Consider the following 19930-nt stretch of genomic DNA (forward strand, 5'->3'; position numbering starts at 1 on the left):
TTCTGTCTTCTTCGAAAATACGAAATAACCACTTTAAAGATCACTAAAATCCAAATCCCACTCTCATAAAGTCTCACTCAATCTGCAGATGCCGCCCAAGCATGCCACCAGGACTTCCCCAAGTCAGGCCCAGGCCACCCCTAGTGCTGAGAGGCAGCCAGAAAGGCAAGAACCGCCTTTGGCAGTGCTTCCTGAGGAACAGGAAGTGAGCCAGCTAGATGGAAGGGGGGAAAGCCAAGTGGGAACACAGTAGCCACCACCCCCACCGGTTATTGACCGCCGCCCGCGCCCGCCGGCGCTCGCCTGCGCCCGCCCGCGCCCGCCGGCCGCCGGCGCTCGCCCGCGCCCGCCCGCGTGGACAGACGGCGCGTGACGGGGGCGAAGTGGGATGCCCCCGTCCGCTCGTTTTGGTGGGACGGGGGCATCCCGCATCTGGAGGGTATATTCCCTCGTGTGGATGTCCGTCCCACTTGTCCTCGAGGGCAAACGCGGGACGAAGTGGGATCGTCCCGTCCCGTCCCACTTCGTCCTCGCAACCAAACGCACCCTATTATCATTGGAACGTTGAAGAGAACCTAGGCATATTTCACCACTACTACCATGTTGTAGTAGACTTTGTTACTGTTGTAGTAGACTTGTAGTAACAAGTATCTAAACTAAACAATAAGCTAACTGGTAGATTAGGTTAAACAATAGGAGTGGTTGCCATGAATCAAAATCTTCACCTTCAACTTCAAGTTATAGACATTCATTTTGAATCAAAAGGATTCGAAAACGAACGCGACAGACGGTTATGATCGCCGACCGTGCGATCGACAGGCCCAACGAAACCGACGCTCCTGATCGAGCACGTCACCCGCGAGACGGCTAGAGAAAGCCGAGCCCGAGCGTTCCCGACGTTGCCGCCGGAGGAAGGATTCCACCCAAAATTCCAATCCCCATCCCCACCTTTCCCCGCCGCGCGCGACGGCACGACGGCGGCGGCTGCCGCCATGCCCCCCTCTCTCGCGCTGGCGTACTCCTCACTCCTTCTCCCTCCCCGCCGTGCGCTCCTCGCCCCGCCTCCCCGCTGTCTCGCCCCCAACCGCCCATCTCTCCGCGCCCACTGCCGCCTTCTCGCGTGCACGCCCCGGCGGCCGTTCCTCACGCCTCGCTGCTTCGCTTTCGCCGCTAGGACTTCGGCGTCCGCTGCGGAACCGGCGCCTGGAGATGGAGACGGCGTCCCGGCGGCGGGGCGGAAGGGCGCGGGGTACCGGAACCGGTTCCTGGACCTGGCGCGGCTGGGGGCGGTGGCGGAGGGCGCGGCGGAGGCCTTCTTCCGCAGCGAGATCCGGCGGCGGCTGGCCTTCACCGCAGCGCTCATCGTGCTCAGCCGCGTGGGCTACTTCATCCCACTCCCCGGGTTCGACCGCCGCCTTATCCCCGACTCCTACCTCAGCTTCGCCCCGCTCCCTGCAGGTCCCTATCGTCGTACTCGTTGGCGAGTTGTGCATGGAGTGTTGTTTCGAGAATGTAGTGGTTTGTATTTGTAATGCCACATTCCTTCGTGCAGATGACCTTGTCGATTTCTCCTCCGAACTGAAACTGTCATTTTTCCAGCTCGGGATCAGTCATCAAATTTCAGCATCTATTGTCATGCAGGTTCAGTAAATCTTATCCTCTGGTCAGTAATTTATTTGTTTCCCAAAGGCAACAATTGCGTGTTTTTTGAATTAGTTCTTCTATTCTTTTTAATCTCTCCACTTTCATAACCTCATTTCCATGCCACGTCTTGGCTCTACTATGAGTAAATTATCATAGATGGCCAGGCTGCACATTTTATTTTTAGCATAAGCCGGAGCTTTGGGAGAGAAGTTTGTTTGTCGCAGCATTGAGACTTGGGAAATTGCTATTTCAAGCTTGTAAAATTGCTCACATGTAAATCCTTTAGAAAATTGCACCATACATCATTCAGCCTTTTGTTTATCTATTTAGATCCATAAGTATCAAGAAACATTAGGCCCCTGACTTTACTATATGTTTCACACTCGATTATCCTAGTAAGTGTAAGTTTAACGAGACATTAAACTGGATCTACTTGTAAATTTACATCAACATGTTCACTTTCATAGACCTAATTGGAACACCACAAGTCTAAGCATCTTTCTTTTGGCACTTGGTCTCCATTAAAAAAGTGTAACTTGTTATTTTCGATGCCTTTTTTTGCAATAGAAACTGATCTCTTTTTATTGAAAAACACATAACAAAGTTATCTGTTTTAGGTTCTCTGTCATGTTCTTCCATCACTTGAAAAGCTCCGCAAGGAAGGATTAGACGGGCATGAGAAGCTAAAAGGCTATATGTGTGTCTAGTTGTCTATCTTGAACAGTGAGACCGATTTTGTTTTCCTGGAAATTATTGGCTTTTGACATATCATTTCATCTAGTTTGAATCCCTTTATTTGTGTTTAGATGGTGGCTATCTTTGGGTTTTGCAACTGTGGCGGCTTTTACTGTGTCATGCTATTCCCTACAGTATTCAGTATATGCTGCAAGTTACAGGTAAACTACCTGCTACTAGATTTCTATTCTTCTAAATATTCGTTCCCCCATGAACATGCTGGCACACCATTCCTGTTTTTTCACTCCAATGCCTTATCAGCTGATAAATGAGCGGGATGCTTCAGATTAGATTCAGTGCAAGTGTATGCTGTGATTAGAGTTTCATGCTACTCTACAAATTTGATTTTATCCGTGTGATTACCTGCTTTTAGCAGCGGGGGACCACTAATTGAGCCATCTTGGGAAAGGGAGATAAAAAATTTAGGGACCAAGTTGTTACTTTATGCCTGTTTGTTTGACTGGAAGGAATGCTCATTTAGTATTTGTTACAGCTCTATTTATTTTTTTTCATTTGTTACAGGGTTAAGCATGTAGTTATAACAAGTCTTTTGCTTGTTCTTGGTGCAATGTCAATGACATGGATTTGTGACACCATATCAGAATCTGGATTTGGTAATACTTTACCTCATGCTTATTTGTAATTTATTATGACTCGCATGCTCTGAAGTCTGAATGTTTTGTGTTTTGTATGAACTTTGACTCATATTCTGTCATATGTAGATGCTTTGTGCTTAATTAATTGTTCGGAAGAACCTTGTTCTGAATATCCTATTTCTCTAGTAAGTAGTAACTGACCAATATATGCCTATATACTGTATTTGTCTTTTTTAGTTGAAACAGTGGGGGAGTCCCTACTGTGGTATTATATTGAAAATAATAAAAAGAAGGAAAGACTTTACAAGAGTGGGGGCTCAACAAAAAGAAAGAGAAAGACACTGTACAGATAGAAAGAGAATGAAAAGTATTATAGGTTTAAATTCTCAGCCCAATCCAATATCAGCATTCTGATGGGATCATTTGTCTGTTTGTTTGATTATTTTTTTATTTGAACCATTTGTCTTGGTCATTCATTCGGTACAAAATAAACTGAAATTTATTCGCAAAAGTTGGGCCGCATTAGCTGATTAAAGTTCATTCATGTAAGCAATATATTTGGTATGGGGGAAAGAAATGTGGTTTGCAATTTATATTGTGGAAGGGCTCATCAAGGCTTTAGTGTATGTTGCAAGAGAGTTCCTTATTCCTGAAAGGCTGAAATAAATAAATAAACTCCCCCACTTTGTTCCTTTTGCTAACTGGTCTTTGTGTTCCAACTACTGTCTCTGCTGTACTGGGGCTTTTAATTTTAAGAAAATTTTTTATGTTTGGAGCTTTCATTGGCTTGATTGATGAGTTCTAGTCCCAGCTATTCAACGTGACAAATGTGCACAGCATGATTCATTTATGTAATTTTTATTGTTACTATTTCTATGTTCTTATACTTGGTTAGCACTATCATGTTTATTGGCTTTTATATTTTTATGTCCAGGACATGGCTCATCTTTGATTATCTGTGTGGGAATTTTGACTGGTTACACAGAGACACTACATAAGATGATAACTCAGTTTTCAGGTTATCTTCTTTAACCTTGAGCTTGTCAACCAAGAACTCATCAATTGCTTCTTTATGTTTAAAAAATGAAACCACATTGTCATAAACTAAGCTTTTAACTGTAGCTTCTTTATCTTCACAGTGAGAGCTTTAGTTTGTGATAATTTCTTTTTAATCCAGCTTGTCGTTTGAAACAGGGAATTTTTCCAAGTGTTGGCCTTACATCCTGGGAGTAGCTGGAATTTTTATGATGCTCACCATGGGGGCTGTGCTGGTGACTGAAGGATGCAGGAAGATAAAGCTTCAGTACTATGGATTCAAATTGGCTTCTGGTGCAGGGTAATGGAAAAAATATAAATTCTGCATTTTCTTTTGTGATTTATTTCTATATGTTGTTACATGCATGAAATTGCAAAATAATATCAGGTAATAGTGGAATATCATTCCTATTTCTACACTAATTATAAATAATTTAATGTTAAGCTATTTCTTATGCTTTGTACTGTATTTTTGTTCAGATAAAATTAAATGTTTGACCTGTCCATTTCACCCTTATTTTGTAGGAAAGAGAGCACCCCAGTTACAGAGGTTGAGCCATATATTCCCTTCAACATCAATCCGACTGGAATGCAGCCCTTGCTTACAACCTCATACCTACTAGCTTTTCCAAGCATCATGGCCAGGTAAACCATTATCTATTTCTTTTCTTGTCTTTTCATTTTGCCTGACATTCTAATATGGAACTGCAGCATTTTTGGCTCACCGTTTTGGGAAAACTTGAAGGAAATTTTGAATCCAAGGACTTCAGGTGGTGGTAGTCCCTGGGTCTATTATTTGACATATGCTTTTCTTGTCTTCGTCTTCAACATCTTTGACATTGTAAGTCTATGTCTCATCTTAATAACTGTGTTTTAGCCAATAGGGATAAGTGTATTCCTTGTACAGGATCTATTGAATCCAAGAATGTGCATACGACTTTAAAATTATTTACAAAACTACTTCTCACTTTTAAATCTCCTCTACTTCACTCGTGGTTTACAAACTTTACATCTTATTTATCTACTTGTTTTTTATGATCTCATATTTCAATAGCACCAGACAGCAAATCTTTACTCCTATGGTATTGTTGCTAGGAATTTAAATTTTGAACATTTCTTAGTGCCATTGTTGCCCTACGTTCTGTTATGTATCTAATGTCTATACTTCCAGATATATTTTTCATAGTTTTCCATAAACAATATCAACATGCTTAAGGAAATGCCATCTGTTTGCAAAGATTGGACTTGCATATTTAATGCTCTGATATTTCCTTTATCAGATAAACACAATGTACCTTGTATTGTCCTGTGATGATGTGGCTTACCATTTATGGGTGCTTGTTATCTGTATTACTGGTGTAATTGCACAACGAAGTATAACACTTGCTTGTGAAACACTGCAGGACAATGCAAATAGAAGTTACTTATAGGCCCTAACTTACAATGATTGTAGTCAATAATGTCATAGTTGAACTCATGTTCTCTTTTCAGCAACTAAGTCATTTTTTTATTGGGTGGCATGGTTATTTACACATATAATATCTGCAAATATTTGTTGCAGGCCAACTTACCCAAAGAGATATCTGACTACCTGAATAAGATGAGTGCGAGGGTACCAAGGATAAAGCCTGGAAGAGCAACAGTAGATTATCTTACAAAGATACAAACATCAACGCGTTTCTGGGGTAGGTGTCCTTGAAGAAAGCTCATCATATTGTCAAACTTCATCATGATCTGTCGTGCACCTTTACGCCTTTTCTCTAAGGGGAAAATCATCTCTTATATTGCAGGAGGCCTACTACTGAGCTTGCTGGCAACTTCCTCTTTATTGCTTGATCGATATCTCAGGCATATAAATGAGGGGTTTTCTATAGGATTCACATCAGTCTTAATTATTGTGAGTACATCTCAAGCACACTCTTCATGTAACTTGTTAGCATGAAAATTAGTTGTTGAACTGCAGCTTTTATGCTGTGTCTTCATCAGCCATTTTGTCTAATGTTGACCTTTTAGATCATTAGATGCCATGGCCCTGGACCAGATCTTGGCAACTGACTCTAAAATTCCAAATAATCCAATACCTTGAAAATATGATCACGTGACTTCAACTCTAATTATGTCTTTACAGGAGAATTGAGATCCATGCTTTGCATATATTTGTTTCAAAATATGAACCTTAACATCCTAGAAACATACAAAATGTTCCAAACTGGACAGCGTTCCTTGGAGAGAGAGAGAGAGCGCAGGGGGGGGGGGGGGGGTTGGGTTAACTTCCTCTTCTTGAAAAAAGAAACACAACTTTTTATTGAAGGGCAACTACCAGATTCATGCAATGGAAGCATGGTTTCTTGCAACAGGGAGATTTGGGGGATCATTACTAGCAACTGTTGCATTTGCACTGAAAACTGGAATGGATCCACTTAGGCATTAAGGATAAGTTTGGATTTGGTAATTATTAACATGATTGGCATGCACTTAGGATAATGAAATTATATGAAAAATGGTGATTTCAGGTGGGCTCAATTATTGAGCTGAGAAGGTCGTATCAAGCATACAATGTGATGCCAGCACTAAGCAAAGTTTTGAGGAGATATGGTGCTTAAGCATATGTAAGCACATATGTTGGTGATGATAGCTCCATCCACTAGACCAATAGGTACTTCTTTTACTCTGCTGCCAAGGTTTATCAATAATTGAAGCTAACTGTAGCATCTTCTCTTGGTCTTTTAGAAAGAAGAGCATGAATTGGAAAGTCTCCTGGGGTTACAGCTCGTGGTGTTGCAACCTCAAATGGTGCCAATGCGAACACTTAGTAGCGCACTATGATGAGAAGGTTACACAACTTCTGCTAGATTCATTGATTGGATTGGAACGGAAGGATTGTGGTTTTACACCGGGCTTCATTGACAAATTGAACTGAAGAAGCAACAAGGACGTCCAGGTGTTGTTTCAAGTGTAGGAAATATGAACGGGTGAGATAACCGCTTTCATGCATTTGTACACCGTCAGGAGCCGTTGCTGCAAGTGAAAGAAAATATCAGGTTCCTGTTTGCCATGCTGTATGAATTTCGGGGGCGGGTCGCATTGCTAATCTGTTCACTGGAGACTTGGATTTGTAATTTCTCCACGGTACAAATATCTTGCAGACGTGAACATAAACTGTTGAATGGTGCATAGTTGATTGTTCTGTTCGTGTACGCCTAGAGGTGAAGAAGATGAATCGTTCCCGACAAAGAGCAGCTCATTGAAGCTTGTTGTGCCTGCGAATGGCCAAAATCTTCCTCTATTCCAAATTGTAGGTCGTTTTGACATATTTAGATACAGTGTATACGTAAATACATAGTAAAAATTTACGAGCCTAGAACGAATGCTTGGCTGTTACTGTAGTTGGATGGAGATTGTTGCATTTTGTGCAAACGGTTAGTCAATGGTATACGTCCTAACACATTAAGCTTATACCGGTCTTGTTACTGGGCTGTCGTCTTCGTTTAATACTAGAATTTCAATGCAACTCTGTCCCGTGCATCTCCACTGAGGCAGAATGAGCCTGCGAAAAATAGGTTCGCTGAGCTGAAACGCGCGGCACAGCCGCGGTTTGTTGGGTGACCGGTACATTGCAGGCAAACAAACCGCGCCGAGCGAAAGAACGCGCTACGACGTTGTCAACTGCGTCGTTTTACTTACACTTCCCTCGCCAGAATCGTACGTGTGGACAGCACCCATCTGGCAGCTCCAAGCACCCTCCTGCCCGCGCCTCCTCGCCGTCGGTCACCGTCGGCGACGCGCACCAACAGACAGCACCCCAACAGCAACCGCGACGACAGGTTACTACTGGAGTACTTACTGGTCGCCGTTGCCGTGCGCGTGCGCCAAGCAAGACGGCCGCTCTGGTTCACGACTCCCCTCGGCCCTCCGCGCCGCGCCGCGGGTCCTCCTCGCGGGCACCGTCAGGGGCAGCTTGCGACGCGCAACCTTGGGGGAAACGCACCCGGAAACACCCCCGCAGTGGGTAGCATCCGTGAAAAGTCAATCCAAGTCCTGCCCGTCCTCCTCCTCCCCCGTCGCGCTCGCGTCAGACGACTCCACCGCCCGCGCGCCCCCGACGACGACGCGCTCCGCCTGCCCCCGCGACGCGCCTAAGTAACCTCCCCCTCCTCCCTTCCCCGGACGCGTGGTTGCCTCCTCCCCTGCTCGGCTACTCCCCGCGCGCCTCGCTCGCCTCCGCCGCGCCGCGCCATGGGCGCCTCATCGAGCCGCCGCCGCCGGGACGACTACTACCCGCCGCCGCCGCCGCCACCGCCGCACCACTACTCCTCCTACCCGCCCCCGCCCCCGCCGCACCACCACCATCACCACCACCACCCGCCGCCTCCGCCGCACCACCGGGCACCCCCTCCGCCGCCGCCGCCCTCCTCCTCGTACTACTACCACCCGCACCCGCCGCCCCCGCAGGCGTACCACGGCTCGTGGCACCCGGCCCCCGCGCCGCCGCCGCCGCCGCCGCAGCCGCCCGCGCTGACGGGGCCCCCGCCCGAGTACGTGGAGCACCAGCAGGCGCAGAAGGTGAAGAACTACGTCAACCTGCACAAGGACACCATCAGGCTCGAGCCCGACGCCGCAGACCCCGACCGCCGCCTCGTCGCCTTCACCTTCGACGCGGTAACCGACGGCAGGTGAGTTTCTGGTCTCGCTGCTGTTGCTCTGTGTCTCAAAACACTGTAATGGGGGTGTTGGATTTGTTTGGCTGACCTGAATTGTGTAGCTACTTCCCGCTGGAAGTTGAAATGTAGGGTTCGGTTGGTTGTGGGTGCTAAAAATTTAGTAGAATTTAGTATGGTCTGCATACTTTCTTTAGACAAGACTCATCGCCTAGCTTTTGTGGAAAGCCCATAATACAGTAGCGATCCAGCAGCTTACAGAGAGAACATAAAAACTGGAGCTATGTGGATTGTGGAGATGGATCTGTTTTCATTTAGAAAAGTATAGGCGATTCATTACAATTGGAGACTTAGACATTAAAACTTTTGGGATATGCTTTCAATCTCATAGGTCAGTAACTTATTTTCCACTTTCATAATAAATCACTGGGAGAAAAAGAAGAAGACTAATAGTTAAGCATGACTAAAGTGTACTACTCCCAGAAGTTTAATGATTTGTCCATAATGTTAAATGGCAAAAACATCTTCTTCAGGTTTATCGTATGCTTAAACCGGAAGGATATTCTGATGATGGGAGGTATTATTTGTAGCTTAAAGGGTTAGCAAGAATTTAAATGATCTACTAAATATTCTGTAGAAATGTGGAGCAGTTGCAATCTGGTACTACAGATCACACCGCTTCATGTTCAACCCTGTAACTACAACATTTTGTTTTTGTTTTTATTATTGCAACCAGTGTTCACTGCTAGGAATTGGAAGTTCCAATGGGTTCAGGGAACTACAAGTATGTCCTGTTGATGATTTTTAAAAAAAATATAGTTGCTGCTAGATCTTGTTGCCAGTTAGATTGTTGAAATTTTGATAGAAAAATGAAATTAGGAGGGCATGTAACTGGCCAGTAACCACCTCCCAGCCATAGTTCAGGAGACTAATGAAAAACGTTTTTTTTTGGCAACCAAACCAAAGTAATGCAGCATGGGTGAAACATTTTTTCAATTGTTAGAAGAAAGGGCATTATGCTAGGATAGTTCAAGAGCTCAACATTGTTAATATGAGTGTTTAATTAACATCTAACATCATAGATCAGGGGCTATGGTTGAACTTATCCTATCTTTTGCAGTGTGGCTATATATTACTTTGCCAAGGAAGGAAAAGACTGTAGTTTCTCTTCAGTATACCCAGAATTACAGACGCCAACAAAAATACCCTTCCAGAAAGGGTTGGCCCAAAGGTTCATTCAACCCTCTGGATCTGGTGTTGACTTGGGATTCTTTTCTCTTGATGAGCTTTCAAATTCATCAGGGGAAGTATTCCCTCTGGTAGTTTATGCAGAAGCATATCCATCTCCAGAGGAAGGTGGCACGTCAGTAAACTCCACTCGTGCACAGATTACTCTTGCTGTTTTGGAGAAGCATAACGATGATCTTCGAGTCAAAGTTGTCAAGCAAATCTTGTGGATTGATGGAGTGAGGTACGAGCTTCAGGAAATTTTCGGTCTTGTCAACTCCACAGAAACGGATGTTGCCGATGCTGATGCTGATGACACGGGAAAGGAATGCGTTATCTGCTTGACAGAGCCAAGGGACACTGCTGTTATGCCCTGTAGACATTTGGTGAGTACATGATTTGCTGTATCACACTTTTTCTCTGGTAGATCTGGCTTTCATTACCTTAAAGTTTTTATCTGATTGGTCCTTTCTTGTCAGTGTTTGTGCAGTGAATGTGCAAAAACTCTACGATTTCAGTCAAATAAATGCCCCATATGCCGACAGCCTGTTGAAAAACTAATGGAGATCAGAGTTAGAGGTCCTGAACCATAAATGAGACTTTGCTGGTATGGCTGCTGCTGCATAATGTTATCTAATATTGTCCATAATCCTGTAAACAACATGGGTCTTCAAGTGTACAGTTCTGTGATGGTTGTGAACTTGTGATGATGTGGTCTAGTAATAAATTGTGAAGATCGTCACTTGGCACTTGATCTCTTGTTTTTTTTTTCTGTTTGTTATACTATATCTAGAACATGGCATCTGAAACCAAACCTTGGCATCTGAAACCAAACCTTGTCATACTTTTGTACCTTGACGAAGCTAATTTTGACACGTTTTTCCTGTTATGTCGACTGTCATCTTTATACTTGGCTTGCACAGACTTTGCCATGGCTTTCCATATTCCATGCCCATCCTTGTCTTTCCTTTTGGCAAAGCATTGGTGATGTTTCTGTCCAATACTCCAATCTATCTGGTGGCAAATCCTAATAGTTGCATATGATGGTTCTGTGTGCATAACAAAGCATTTTTACATACTGTAACCTTTTGTGTACTGCTTACATGATACACGATATATCAACCCGGGTACTGCTCATGATACATGGTAGACCATCGATATTGAATTTGGGAGTTACAAGTGGTGTGCAGTGTGCTATGTTCCAGTTAAAAGTGGTGTGCTATGTTTGAACAAAAGCATTGCTATTCTGCATAGGGTCCCCTGCTGTGCTGAGATTAGTGGAGTGAAAAGATGAGTGAAGTTCACTAGTGCTCCTGGGCCTAGCTTAAATATGCTAAGGTCCTTCATTTTTAGATCTGTTGCATCCATACCCATATTTTGCAATGAACTTGAAAAGCTATGTGCCATCTAGACACTGAGTTGATGTTTGTGTGCAGTAAGTAGCTCCACCCAAGGGTTGTGGTTGTGGCATAGAGTTAGTGTGTGATACAAAAATGTGAATGAAATTGGTGGACTGCTCCATTAGTCAAGTGCTCAAGTTTAAGCTACGAAGAAACAACATGAAAGATCTAAACCACTCAAAGTTGCCATTTGATGCGCCATACATATTTACCCTGGATTGCATTACTCTGTCATGAAGTTTTGCCTAACTCTTTGTGAAGTACAATGGAATATGGAATAAATCTCCACTAAAGCATATAACTGGCAGATATGATTAGTGCAGTACCACCAAAGTTTTGGCATAATTAGTGTACTTTGCTGCATATCCTATGCCTACGTGTAGAAACCAAAATTGCCTGGTCACAACTCGCATGAACAGAAATGGAGTGAATTTGAATCGTCCCAGCTTTTTTATTCCTAGTTGCCGTTTGTTTCTTATTTTTCCAGTTGCCGGGCATGTTGATGTTTGAATAACGAGCTGAGATGGCGCGTGTGGGAGGCTTCTTCATTCAGACGTATTGACGTGTCGCCTGTCTTTGAAAAATAAGGAATTGCTAAATTCATCGCCGTGTACGATGTAAATAGCACCCACTTTCATTGGCCGCTTGTACAGTGTTATGAGCTGTGCAGATTTTATGTACATATGGTTGAACAAAAGGTTTCAATGGTTCAACGGGTTGAATCCCTTTGGGAAGCACGTACAATGGAACTTGGATCAAAGTTTTTGTAGATTTCAAAGACACGGTACTTCAGACTGTTGGCAGATTCCTCGTACTTTTGGTTTTAAGAGCGCCATTTGGGCGCCAAAAGAGTTGGGAGTTGTATATTAGAAAGAGGTACTAGCTGCAAATGGTGTACTGAAAACACACGTCCACGCAGCAAGTTGACTAGGGTGTTTGGATAGTAGGGGCTAAAGTTTAGTCCTGTCACATCGGATGTTCGGATGCTAATTAGAAGGACTAAACATGAGCTAATTATAAAACTAATAGCAGAACCCCTAGGCTAAATCGTGAGACGAATCTATTAAGCCTAATTAATCCATCATTAGCGAATGGTTACTGTAGCACTACATTGTCAAATCATGGACTAATTAGGCTTAATAGATTCGTCTCGCGATTTAGCCTAGAGGTTGTGTAATTAGTTTTGTAATTAGCCTATGTTTAATACTCCTAATTAGTGTCCAAACATCTGATGTGATAGGGGCTAAAGTTTAGCCTATGCTTCCCAAACAGCCCTCGCGAAACTCTCCGTCGGCACACAAAAATGAAACACATTCCTCGGCAGAAGGCTACATTCCGAAACGAAATTCTGCGCTGCCGACCGCCGCTCCGATGTGCCGGGCTGCCGACGAAACGCCGCGCAACACCACCACCAACTGCAGCGGATAGCTGGAACACCAGCGGGCAGCGGATGGGGGTGCACGGTCCACGGACGTGCGCGGGTCGCTCAGCACACCCGCACCTGTCTGTCACCTCGTCACTAACAGCTCTTTCCTGTCCGACGACACCAGCGATCCGTACGCGGAGCGGCTCAGAACTGGCGGCGTCCACCCGTCGCCGATCACAGTCACGCAGCACCAGTAGGAGCGGCGAGCCGCGCCCGGGCCGCAGCCATCTCGCTGGCCGCTACTTGTCCCTCGTCGTCACCCGGCCGGCCAGCTGCAGCCGTATAGAACAAGCGGCCACCGGCTCGTCGGCTGTCCACCCCAACCAGCGAGCCTGAGAGCGCACTGCGCACGCACGCACGGACGCACGGCAGCCACACACACACACACAGCCGCCGCTCACGCCCGCGCCGAGCCGAAGTGGTCACCTCCCTGGCTGGTGAAGCGGGTGGCCTGCGCCGCGGCTGCACCCCTGACGCTGACCTCCGCCGCAGCCCAGTGCGGGGAGGGAGGAGCAGGTCGACGTGGAGTGCTCGCGGCCTCTGCCTGCACCCCCGTTTACTAATCCACCGATCCGAACAAACCCATCGGCCATCGCCCAATCCACTCCCGGATTCCGTTCCGGATAGGAACCAGCAACCGGCCGGCGGCGGCAGAGCCCGTCGCCCCAGCCCGTGATGGCAATGGCAACCACCGGCCGGTTAATCCCGGATTCCCGGTGATTCTAGCCAAAGATTCACCATCGCAGCACATGCCCGTCCGTCCCTCGGGTGCTCTCCGGTGGATTCCATTCCACCAGGGCGCGCCACCAATAATTAGCACCACATCGGCTGCCAATCAGCGCAGCCACAGCGCGGACAGACACGGCACGGCGCGCATCGATCGACATGCGATTTTCTGGCGAGGTGTACTTGCTAGTTGCTGCGACTACCGCCACCACCTGCTGCTGCTTTGCTGACGGCACGGCTGGACGTGACACGGGCGCCCTTTTGTGCTCGCAACAGTCGATGGTTGTCAGTGCGTCGCCTACACGAACATGCTGCCGGCCCCGCCGCTGATGCCGAGCGGGGTCGGCTCCGGCCGCTGCCTCCGTGCGGTGCGCGGCCACCCTGGCGGCCGGCCGTCGGGCCACCCATGTGGGCAGCGGAGATCCCGGGCCCCCGATCGCGGGTTCCACGACGAGTCGAGTCGACGACGGAGCAGGATACCTGGTGGCTTCGGTGGCCGACTCCGCGCCGGAGCTGCCTCATCCGCCTTTCTTTTTCACTCGCAAGGGGATGATGCCGGAGCAACCCATCCCTTTCCCTCGGACATCATCCATCGCGAGTGGTTAATGCCATGCACTCATGCCGTCGTCCTACACGTACGGTTTTTACTTCCCGGCGAAGGTTGCTGGAGAAAGACGGGTCCGGTCATCATGCGATCCCGATCGCGCAGAAGATCAGACGGCATCGGGCGGTTGCGGTTCAAACTCGTCTGGTGATCCGGGCAACCGGCCTATCATTAACCGTGTCGGGCCGCTTATAGGCTCAGTCAGTCGTAGCAAGTCAGAAAATTGCGATAGGCTCTCCCAGGCTCATTATCCTTCTCGTTTCCCATTTCTCTTGAGAGAAAAAATTGGATAAAAGATGATCATAGTAGGAAGGAATAGTCTTTTCTGACGGGTGGGGTCCCGCGGTCTCGTCCCGGCCAGTGGTGTGGCGGGGATGAGGGCGCGCACTGGGGCTGGACCGCGGGGAGAGCGGAGCGGATTGCGAACATGTGCAAGGGCCGCGCCCCCACATTCGTGGGACCCACGACCTTTCCGGGCAGGGATTGGCCAGCTGCTCCGCCGGGCCCACGCCCCCCGAGCTTACTACACCAGAAAAAGGGCGGCCGCTATTAAAACGCACCCTCCGGCCGAGCGCAGCGCCAGAGGCCGCCGCGAGAGACAGCCGCAGCAAAAGCCTCTGCTCTGCTCCTTCACCAGTTCACCTGACCTCTCCTCCATTGCCGCCACTGCTCTCCCGACCTCCTCGCCGCCGCCTCAGGGCCTCAGCATAGCACGGCGCAGAAGCCAAGCAACAGCAGGAGGAGGAAGAAGAAGATGGAGGTGGAGGCGATGCTGGAGGACGACGTGTTCTTCGCCGAGCTCAGCAAGCGGATATCGCTGCTCATCACCGACGACGACGACGGCGCCGACTTCGCCGCCGCCGCGCAGTTCATCCCCGCCGCCGCGCCCCTCCCGGTGAGCCTCCCGCTCCCCTCCCCTTCCCTCCTCCTCTCCCTCCCCGTCCCGTCCCATCACCTGGCATGTGCATGCACGTGTGCTAGCTCATCAGGGTTGGTTCAGGGCTTCAGGCCCAGGCCGGCCAGCTAGCTTCTGTTGCGTTCCTGGAGCTTCTCTCTCGGTAGTTAGTTGGTTGTTGGAGACCACAAACACACGCCTGCATGCACTCACACACCACCTCACCAAACCAAACGCCATGACCGCTCGTTTCTCCTACCCAATCCGAAGCAGAGCAGGAAGAAGAAGAAGAGGGGCATCTGGATCATGGCCTAGTACTTGTGGTTCCAGGCTTCCAGCGGCCTCGGTTAATTAGCATCCGAACACCACAGCGTATACCTGGAGTATCTAGCTAGGGGGACACTTGCGCATGCGCGTACGCGCAGAATTTTCGGAGGATAAGCATTCACGCGGGAGCTATAGAGCTACTCGCAATATGCGCAGGGTGTATCTTTCTTCCGTGTAATGGTAGTACGTCAGTGGGTACGAATTAGCGAGACAAAACAAAACGCCTTTTCAGTGAAAATTGACCGGTCGGAGGTACTCCAACCAAAGCTACCGCGACTGTTTGTTTGAGCTGCAGTTTTTTAGTTTTAAAAAAAACTGTCGTTGGCTTTTTTTTAAAAAAATAACACTAAATTTTAGTAGATGTGTTTAGCATTTTTGGCTCAAAAGCTACGAAAAACTCGGAAAACTGAGTTTTCAGCTTCCCATATAAACTCAACTTTTCCGAGCTTCTGACTTTTCGAAAGCTACACGGAAAGTTTGTTGCTTATTTAAGCTTTTAACTTTTTACGTTGAGATACTACCAGAAAGCTCAAATAGATAGGGTATCAACTGGGCCGCCGCCCGCCTCATCAGCAGCAGCAGTAGTCAGCAGTTGTGATAGTGAACTGCTGGTGGAAATTGTGCAAGCGCTTTTTGAGCAAAATTTGTGCAAATTCCATCCGAATCTCGAGGGATGTGGGCTGAAAAGGAAATGTTTCGAGTCGGCCGTATTCATTTCTTGGTAGCAGCACAGAAATTCTCTCGGAGCACAGCAGCAGCAGCTTGCTGTACACTGTATGTTTTGCTACAAACTAGACGCTGATTGATCGCAACGAGTCAATGACAGTAGCACGCAGCAGCTGTAAGGGCACAGCTAATCTTCTCCGAGGCATGAGCTAGCCAGGCCCGGGCCCAGTCCCAGCAGCAACCCAGCACCCGTGACGTGCACAGGCGTTGCTGCCAGCAGCCGGCCGGTGTCACTTTCCTTAGCCGATCCTGAATTAGAAACTTGCAAGGTACGCCTTCCCACCACGGCACCACCACCTCCACCTCCACCGCGACGCATGGCTGTCCGCCGCCCGCGTCGCTGCAGGCTATCCCTCATCCGCACATGCGCCCCGTGCTTAGTGGCTCCAAACCTCCAGTTAATCACCCTGCTTAATTATGCTAATCATGCCCTCCCCTCTCCCGCTCCCGTACGGGCACGGCGCTTAGTTGTTGTAATTAGCATGGGCCCAATCCAAAGCACCCGATTAGTAAAGTTAATTATTGGTCGTCATCACGTACCCCCTCCGCCGTGCATGATTGCCGCCAAGGATAATCACTTTGTTTTTCTTATAGAAAAAGAATGATGACGAGTAGTATTTTGCCCCCATCGAGTAGTGACCCATCGATTGTTGCTTGGAGCCTTGGATCAACGTTTATTATTGCTTGCACACAACACCTCGTCATCATCATGCCATGCATGCGACCCGTGCCGGCCGTCACTGTTGCTGGCAGCAGTGTTTATCATGGCCATCGACGCCGAACTGTTAGCCTGATGCTGTTGACCTGTTGTTTAAATGTTTAATCCTCCCCGGCTGTGACAAGATCCGGTCCCGAAATCTTTGCATGCACGCAAGTGGCCATGAGTCATGTTCCTGCCTGCCTGCCTGCCCTGCCTACCTAGTTGCTCGATCCTACACAGCTATCGGCCACCGATTTCCATTGTTTTCTTTCAATTTTTGTAAATAAAGGCTCGCCGTGATCGCATCACGTCATGTGCGAACACCACCCACCTCGACACGAAAATCCAGCTAACGATCTTGAGACTGATTGGGCTCTGCCTCCGCATGCAGGGGTTCACGTCGCTCGCCCATGTGCAGCCGCGGCAGCAGCAGGGGGGAGGCGCGTCCTCGCTGCTGGCGCCACCACCCTACACGTTGTACCACCACGGCGCCAGCTACGGCGGGGACAGCGCCGCCAGGGCGGTGGCGGCGGCGTGGCAGCAGCAGCAGTGCGGCAGCAAGGGCACCGGCGTGTTCATCCCGCGGTCCACGCCGGGGGCCGCGCACCCCAAGAAGAAGGGCAAGAACAGGGGCAGCGCCGCCGCCAAGGCCGCGCGGGCCGGAGCGGCGAACGCCCTCGCCGCCGGCGCGCCCGCCAAGAAACGCGTCTGATCTGAACTTCTCATGAATCAAACAGGAAAAGGAAAAAAAAGCACAACTAACTCAGATGCAGTGCAACGACGACAGCAACAGTGCTGAAACTGAAACGAAGTGCCCAGCGGGATCAGCAGGATTAGTTAATCTGTTTAATTAATTATTAATTAATTTAAGGTATTATTACTGCCGCTATTCTTATATGGAAAATAATAAGCCATGGTTTACTCCCCTACCGGGTCCAAAATGTATAATGTGAGCCCTAGGTAGGGGAGGGAACATGGGTTGGGGGCGCCACCGCACAAATAATCCGTGTGTATAGTGAGTGGCTGGTGGCGCCGTAGTTTTTTTCTCTTGGCTCGGTCATTTATTAATTATTCTTTTTTATTTCTTTCTTCCGCCCATTTTTGTAAGATGATGAAGAAATGAATTCGATTGGTGTACTAGTGCTAGTGTAAGAGAATGGAAATGTCAATGTGCAAGTGATTGGTGCTACTTGATGCCTCGCGCTGCGTGCTGGTCTCCTTTCGTTTCTTTTTTTCTCTCTCTGTCTCTTTCGTTTCCACCGGAGGGCCCGGGAAGGAATGGAATCGCGCCGGCAGGCCGTGCGTGCGTGGATTCTTGGGACATGGACGCATCCAGATCTGGAATCGCAAGTGCTGGTGCCTGGTGCCGCCCCCCTGCGACATGGGAGTCAGTGCGGCGGTTGTTGGTGACCTCCGCTGCTGCTGTCCCTCGCCTGGGCGTCTCGGCTCGTGCGGCCTGCCAAAGGTCCAGGCTACCAGCAGCGCCGCAGCGCGAGGGGGCATGGCACAGTGTGTAGCCTAGGCTAGGTGGAAACGAATGAGATGGATAGATCTGCGGGTGGGTCGTGGTCGGTGCCGGTGCGGTGTGGATCCCGGCGGGGGACCTCGGGATCCGAGCGAGGTCAACAGGTGTCGGGGGCGCCAAGGACGTGGACAGGCCTGATTGGTACGTACGTGCGTGCAGCGACGTACAGGTGGAGGCGCTTGGCCCTCGGCGGCGGTTGATATTTTTCGCGGTGGATGGGCGGCACGACGGCTGCGCTCAAGGGCGCGGCGGCAGAGGAGGGGAAGCCCCGGATGCTGCTGGGCCAACTGGTGGACGCTTCGTGTGGCGTTTTGTTACACATGTTGATCCGTCGACGCCGGGCCGGCAATTGATAGACATGACATGCATAGCAGCAACTGCATCTTGCGCGGAATCAAGGCGAGCTTTCATTTCATAGGGTATTGGGAAATTGTCATGAGCAGGTCATTATCGTAAGGATTACCACTGATGACAAAAGAAGGCGTCCACCCTCTTATCAAATGGAGTACATAGAGAATGGGCCCAAAGAGAGAAAGGAAACCGTAAGCAATAGGAGTATGAGCAGCGGAAGCAGCCATCATTTACAACCACCACCGGCTCCGAAGCTGGGGAATGTATCCTGCAGCAAAATGCACCACCTGCACTTTGTCATGTGAGAGTACCGGAGTACGTGGCCTTTTCTCTACCTTTGCACAAAGCTCCGCCGCTCGGCGCATGTGATGCGTGATTGGGTCGGTTCCGCAGCAGCCATGTGTTGTGTGAATTAGAGCAGTCCTAACCCTCCAAGTCAGATAGTTTTCATAGCATTAAATAGGTTGTCATATCAGCAAATTGGTGATGTGACGAGAGAGTTACTGAGAAAAAAGAGAGAAGCGGTTTCTTAGATGAGAAATTGAGTCGACACTCGCTCTAAAGACGAAGACACGGCCAAAATCGCGATAGGGTGATGGTTGATTTCTTCCTCACACGCTTTGTGGGACCCTCCATCGGGAGGTTGCCGGTGGCGCTGACGCAACTGCTCACTCTCGGCTCCAGTGCTCCACCACCGGACAGCACAGCGCAGCCACACACCTTCGTCCTCACTACCCGCGAGGTCGCCGTGGCCGCGCGCCCTCGTCCCCACCACCCACGTGCTCGTCGTGGCCGGCCGGTATTGCCCCGGACGCCGTCCTCTCCAAGTTGAGGTCGAGGAGCTTGCCCGGTGCTGACCGCCGTGAGCCGCACCGTCGGTCGTAGCATATCCTCCCGCATGCGCAAGTGGCGCAACCTACAGCTCATGCGCATCACCTGTTCGTGGCTGCCCAAAACGGAGGTGAGGATGGGAAGAGAGGGGACCTGCACAGATGCTCCTGCGCCACTGGCATCCCCTCGCCGCCTCTCCAGATCGACACGGTGTCGCCCCACGTGCACTCGCCACCCTTGGTCACTGTAGCCAGCATAGGTGGACGGGTCACGGGATCTCGGGATGCACCGTCCGCGCCTGGCCGCTGTTGGCCTCACCCTCACCTCATCCCCGCCGTGGCCTCTTCCTCGAGCACGCCGGTGGACGTAGCTGCAATTTGCTTGCGGCCCTGTCTGGCGCACATCCTCGCCGCCTGCACATGGCATGAATGCTCCGCGTTGCGAACAGTCCTTGCCTGCTTGCCGCTGTGGCCGGCGCGGAGTGCCCGTTCCACAAGCTCCCCACCATGTGGAGTCTGCCGCCC

At 49.1% G+C, this 19930-nt stretch overlaps 3 protein-coding genes across 4 annotated transcripts; all 3 read left to right on the forward strand.

Moving 5' to 3' along the window:
• The first annotated feature begins 907 nt into the window (after window positions 1-907).
• Window positions 908-7224, forward strand: LOC101774698 (preprotein translocase subunit SCY2, chloroplastic). Its single transcript, XM_004962107.4, has 13 exons — window positions 908-1458; window positions 1553-1641; window positions 2262-2341; window positions 2451-2540; window positions 2902-2993; window positions 3910-3993; window positions 4170-4311; window positions 4536-4655; window positions 4722-4851; window positions 5572-5695; window positions 5801-5907; window positions 6524-6666; window positions 6741-7224. Exons 1-12 carry the CDS (start codon window positions 993-995, stop codon window positions 6611-6613), a joined length of 1614 nt encoding a protein of 537 aa, XP_004962164.1. The 5' UTR covers window positions 908-992; the 3' UTR covers window positions 6614-6666; window positions 6741-7224.
• A 740-nt stretch (window positions 7225-7964) lies between these two features.
• On the forward strand, window positions 7965-12098 carry LOC101775100 (probable E3 ubiquitin-protein ligase LUL4). 2 transcript variants are annotated; one of them, XM_004962109.4, is made up of 4 exons: window positions 7965-8683; window positions 9789-10281; window positions 10375-10502; window positions 11783-12098. In XM_004962109.4, exons 1-3 carry the CDS (start codon window positions 8247-8249, stop codon window positions 10486-10488), a joined length of 1044 nt encoding a protein of 347 aa, XP_004962166.1. In that variant the 5' UTR covers window positions 7965-8246; the 3' UTR covers window positions 10489-10502; window positions 11783-12098. The 2 variants fall into 2 exon arrangements, with proteins under 2 accessions (XP_004962166.1, XP_004962165.1); XM_004962108.4 differs by lacking the exon at window positions 11783-12098 and having other exon boundaries at window positions 7968-8683; window positions 10375-10646.
• A 2517-nt stretch (window positions 12099-14615) lies between these two features.
• Window positions 14616-17888, forward strand: LOC101775776. The gene is made up of 2 exons (XM_004962110.3): window positions 14616-14946; window positions 17091-17888. The coding sequence occupies exons 1-2, from the start codon at window positions 14806-14808 to the stop codon at window positions 17409-17411; spliced, it is 462 nt and encodes a 153-aa protein (XP_004962167.1). The 5' UTR covers window positions 14616-14805; the 3' UTR covers window positions 17412-17888.
• Window positions 17889-19930: the final 2042 nt, after the last annotated feature.

Source organism: Setaria italica, chromosome III (genome assembly GCF_000263155.2).
Source record: "Setaria italica strain Yugu1 chromosome III, Setaria_italica_v2.0, whole genome shotgun sequence".
Taxonomy (NCBI): Eukaryota; Viridiplantae; Streptophyta; class Magnoliopsida; order Poales; family Poaceae; genus Setaria; species Setaria italica.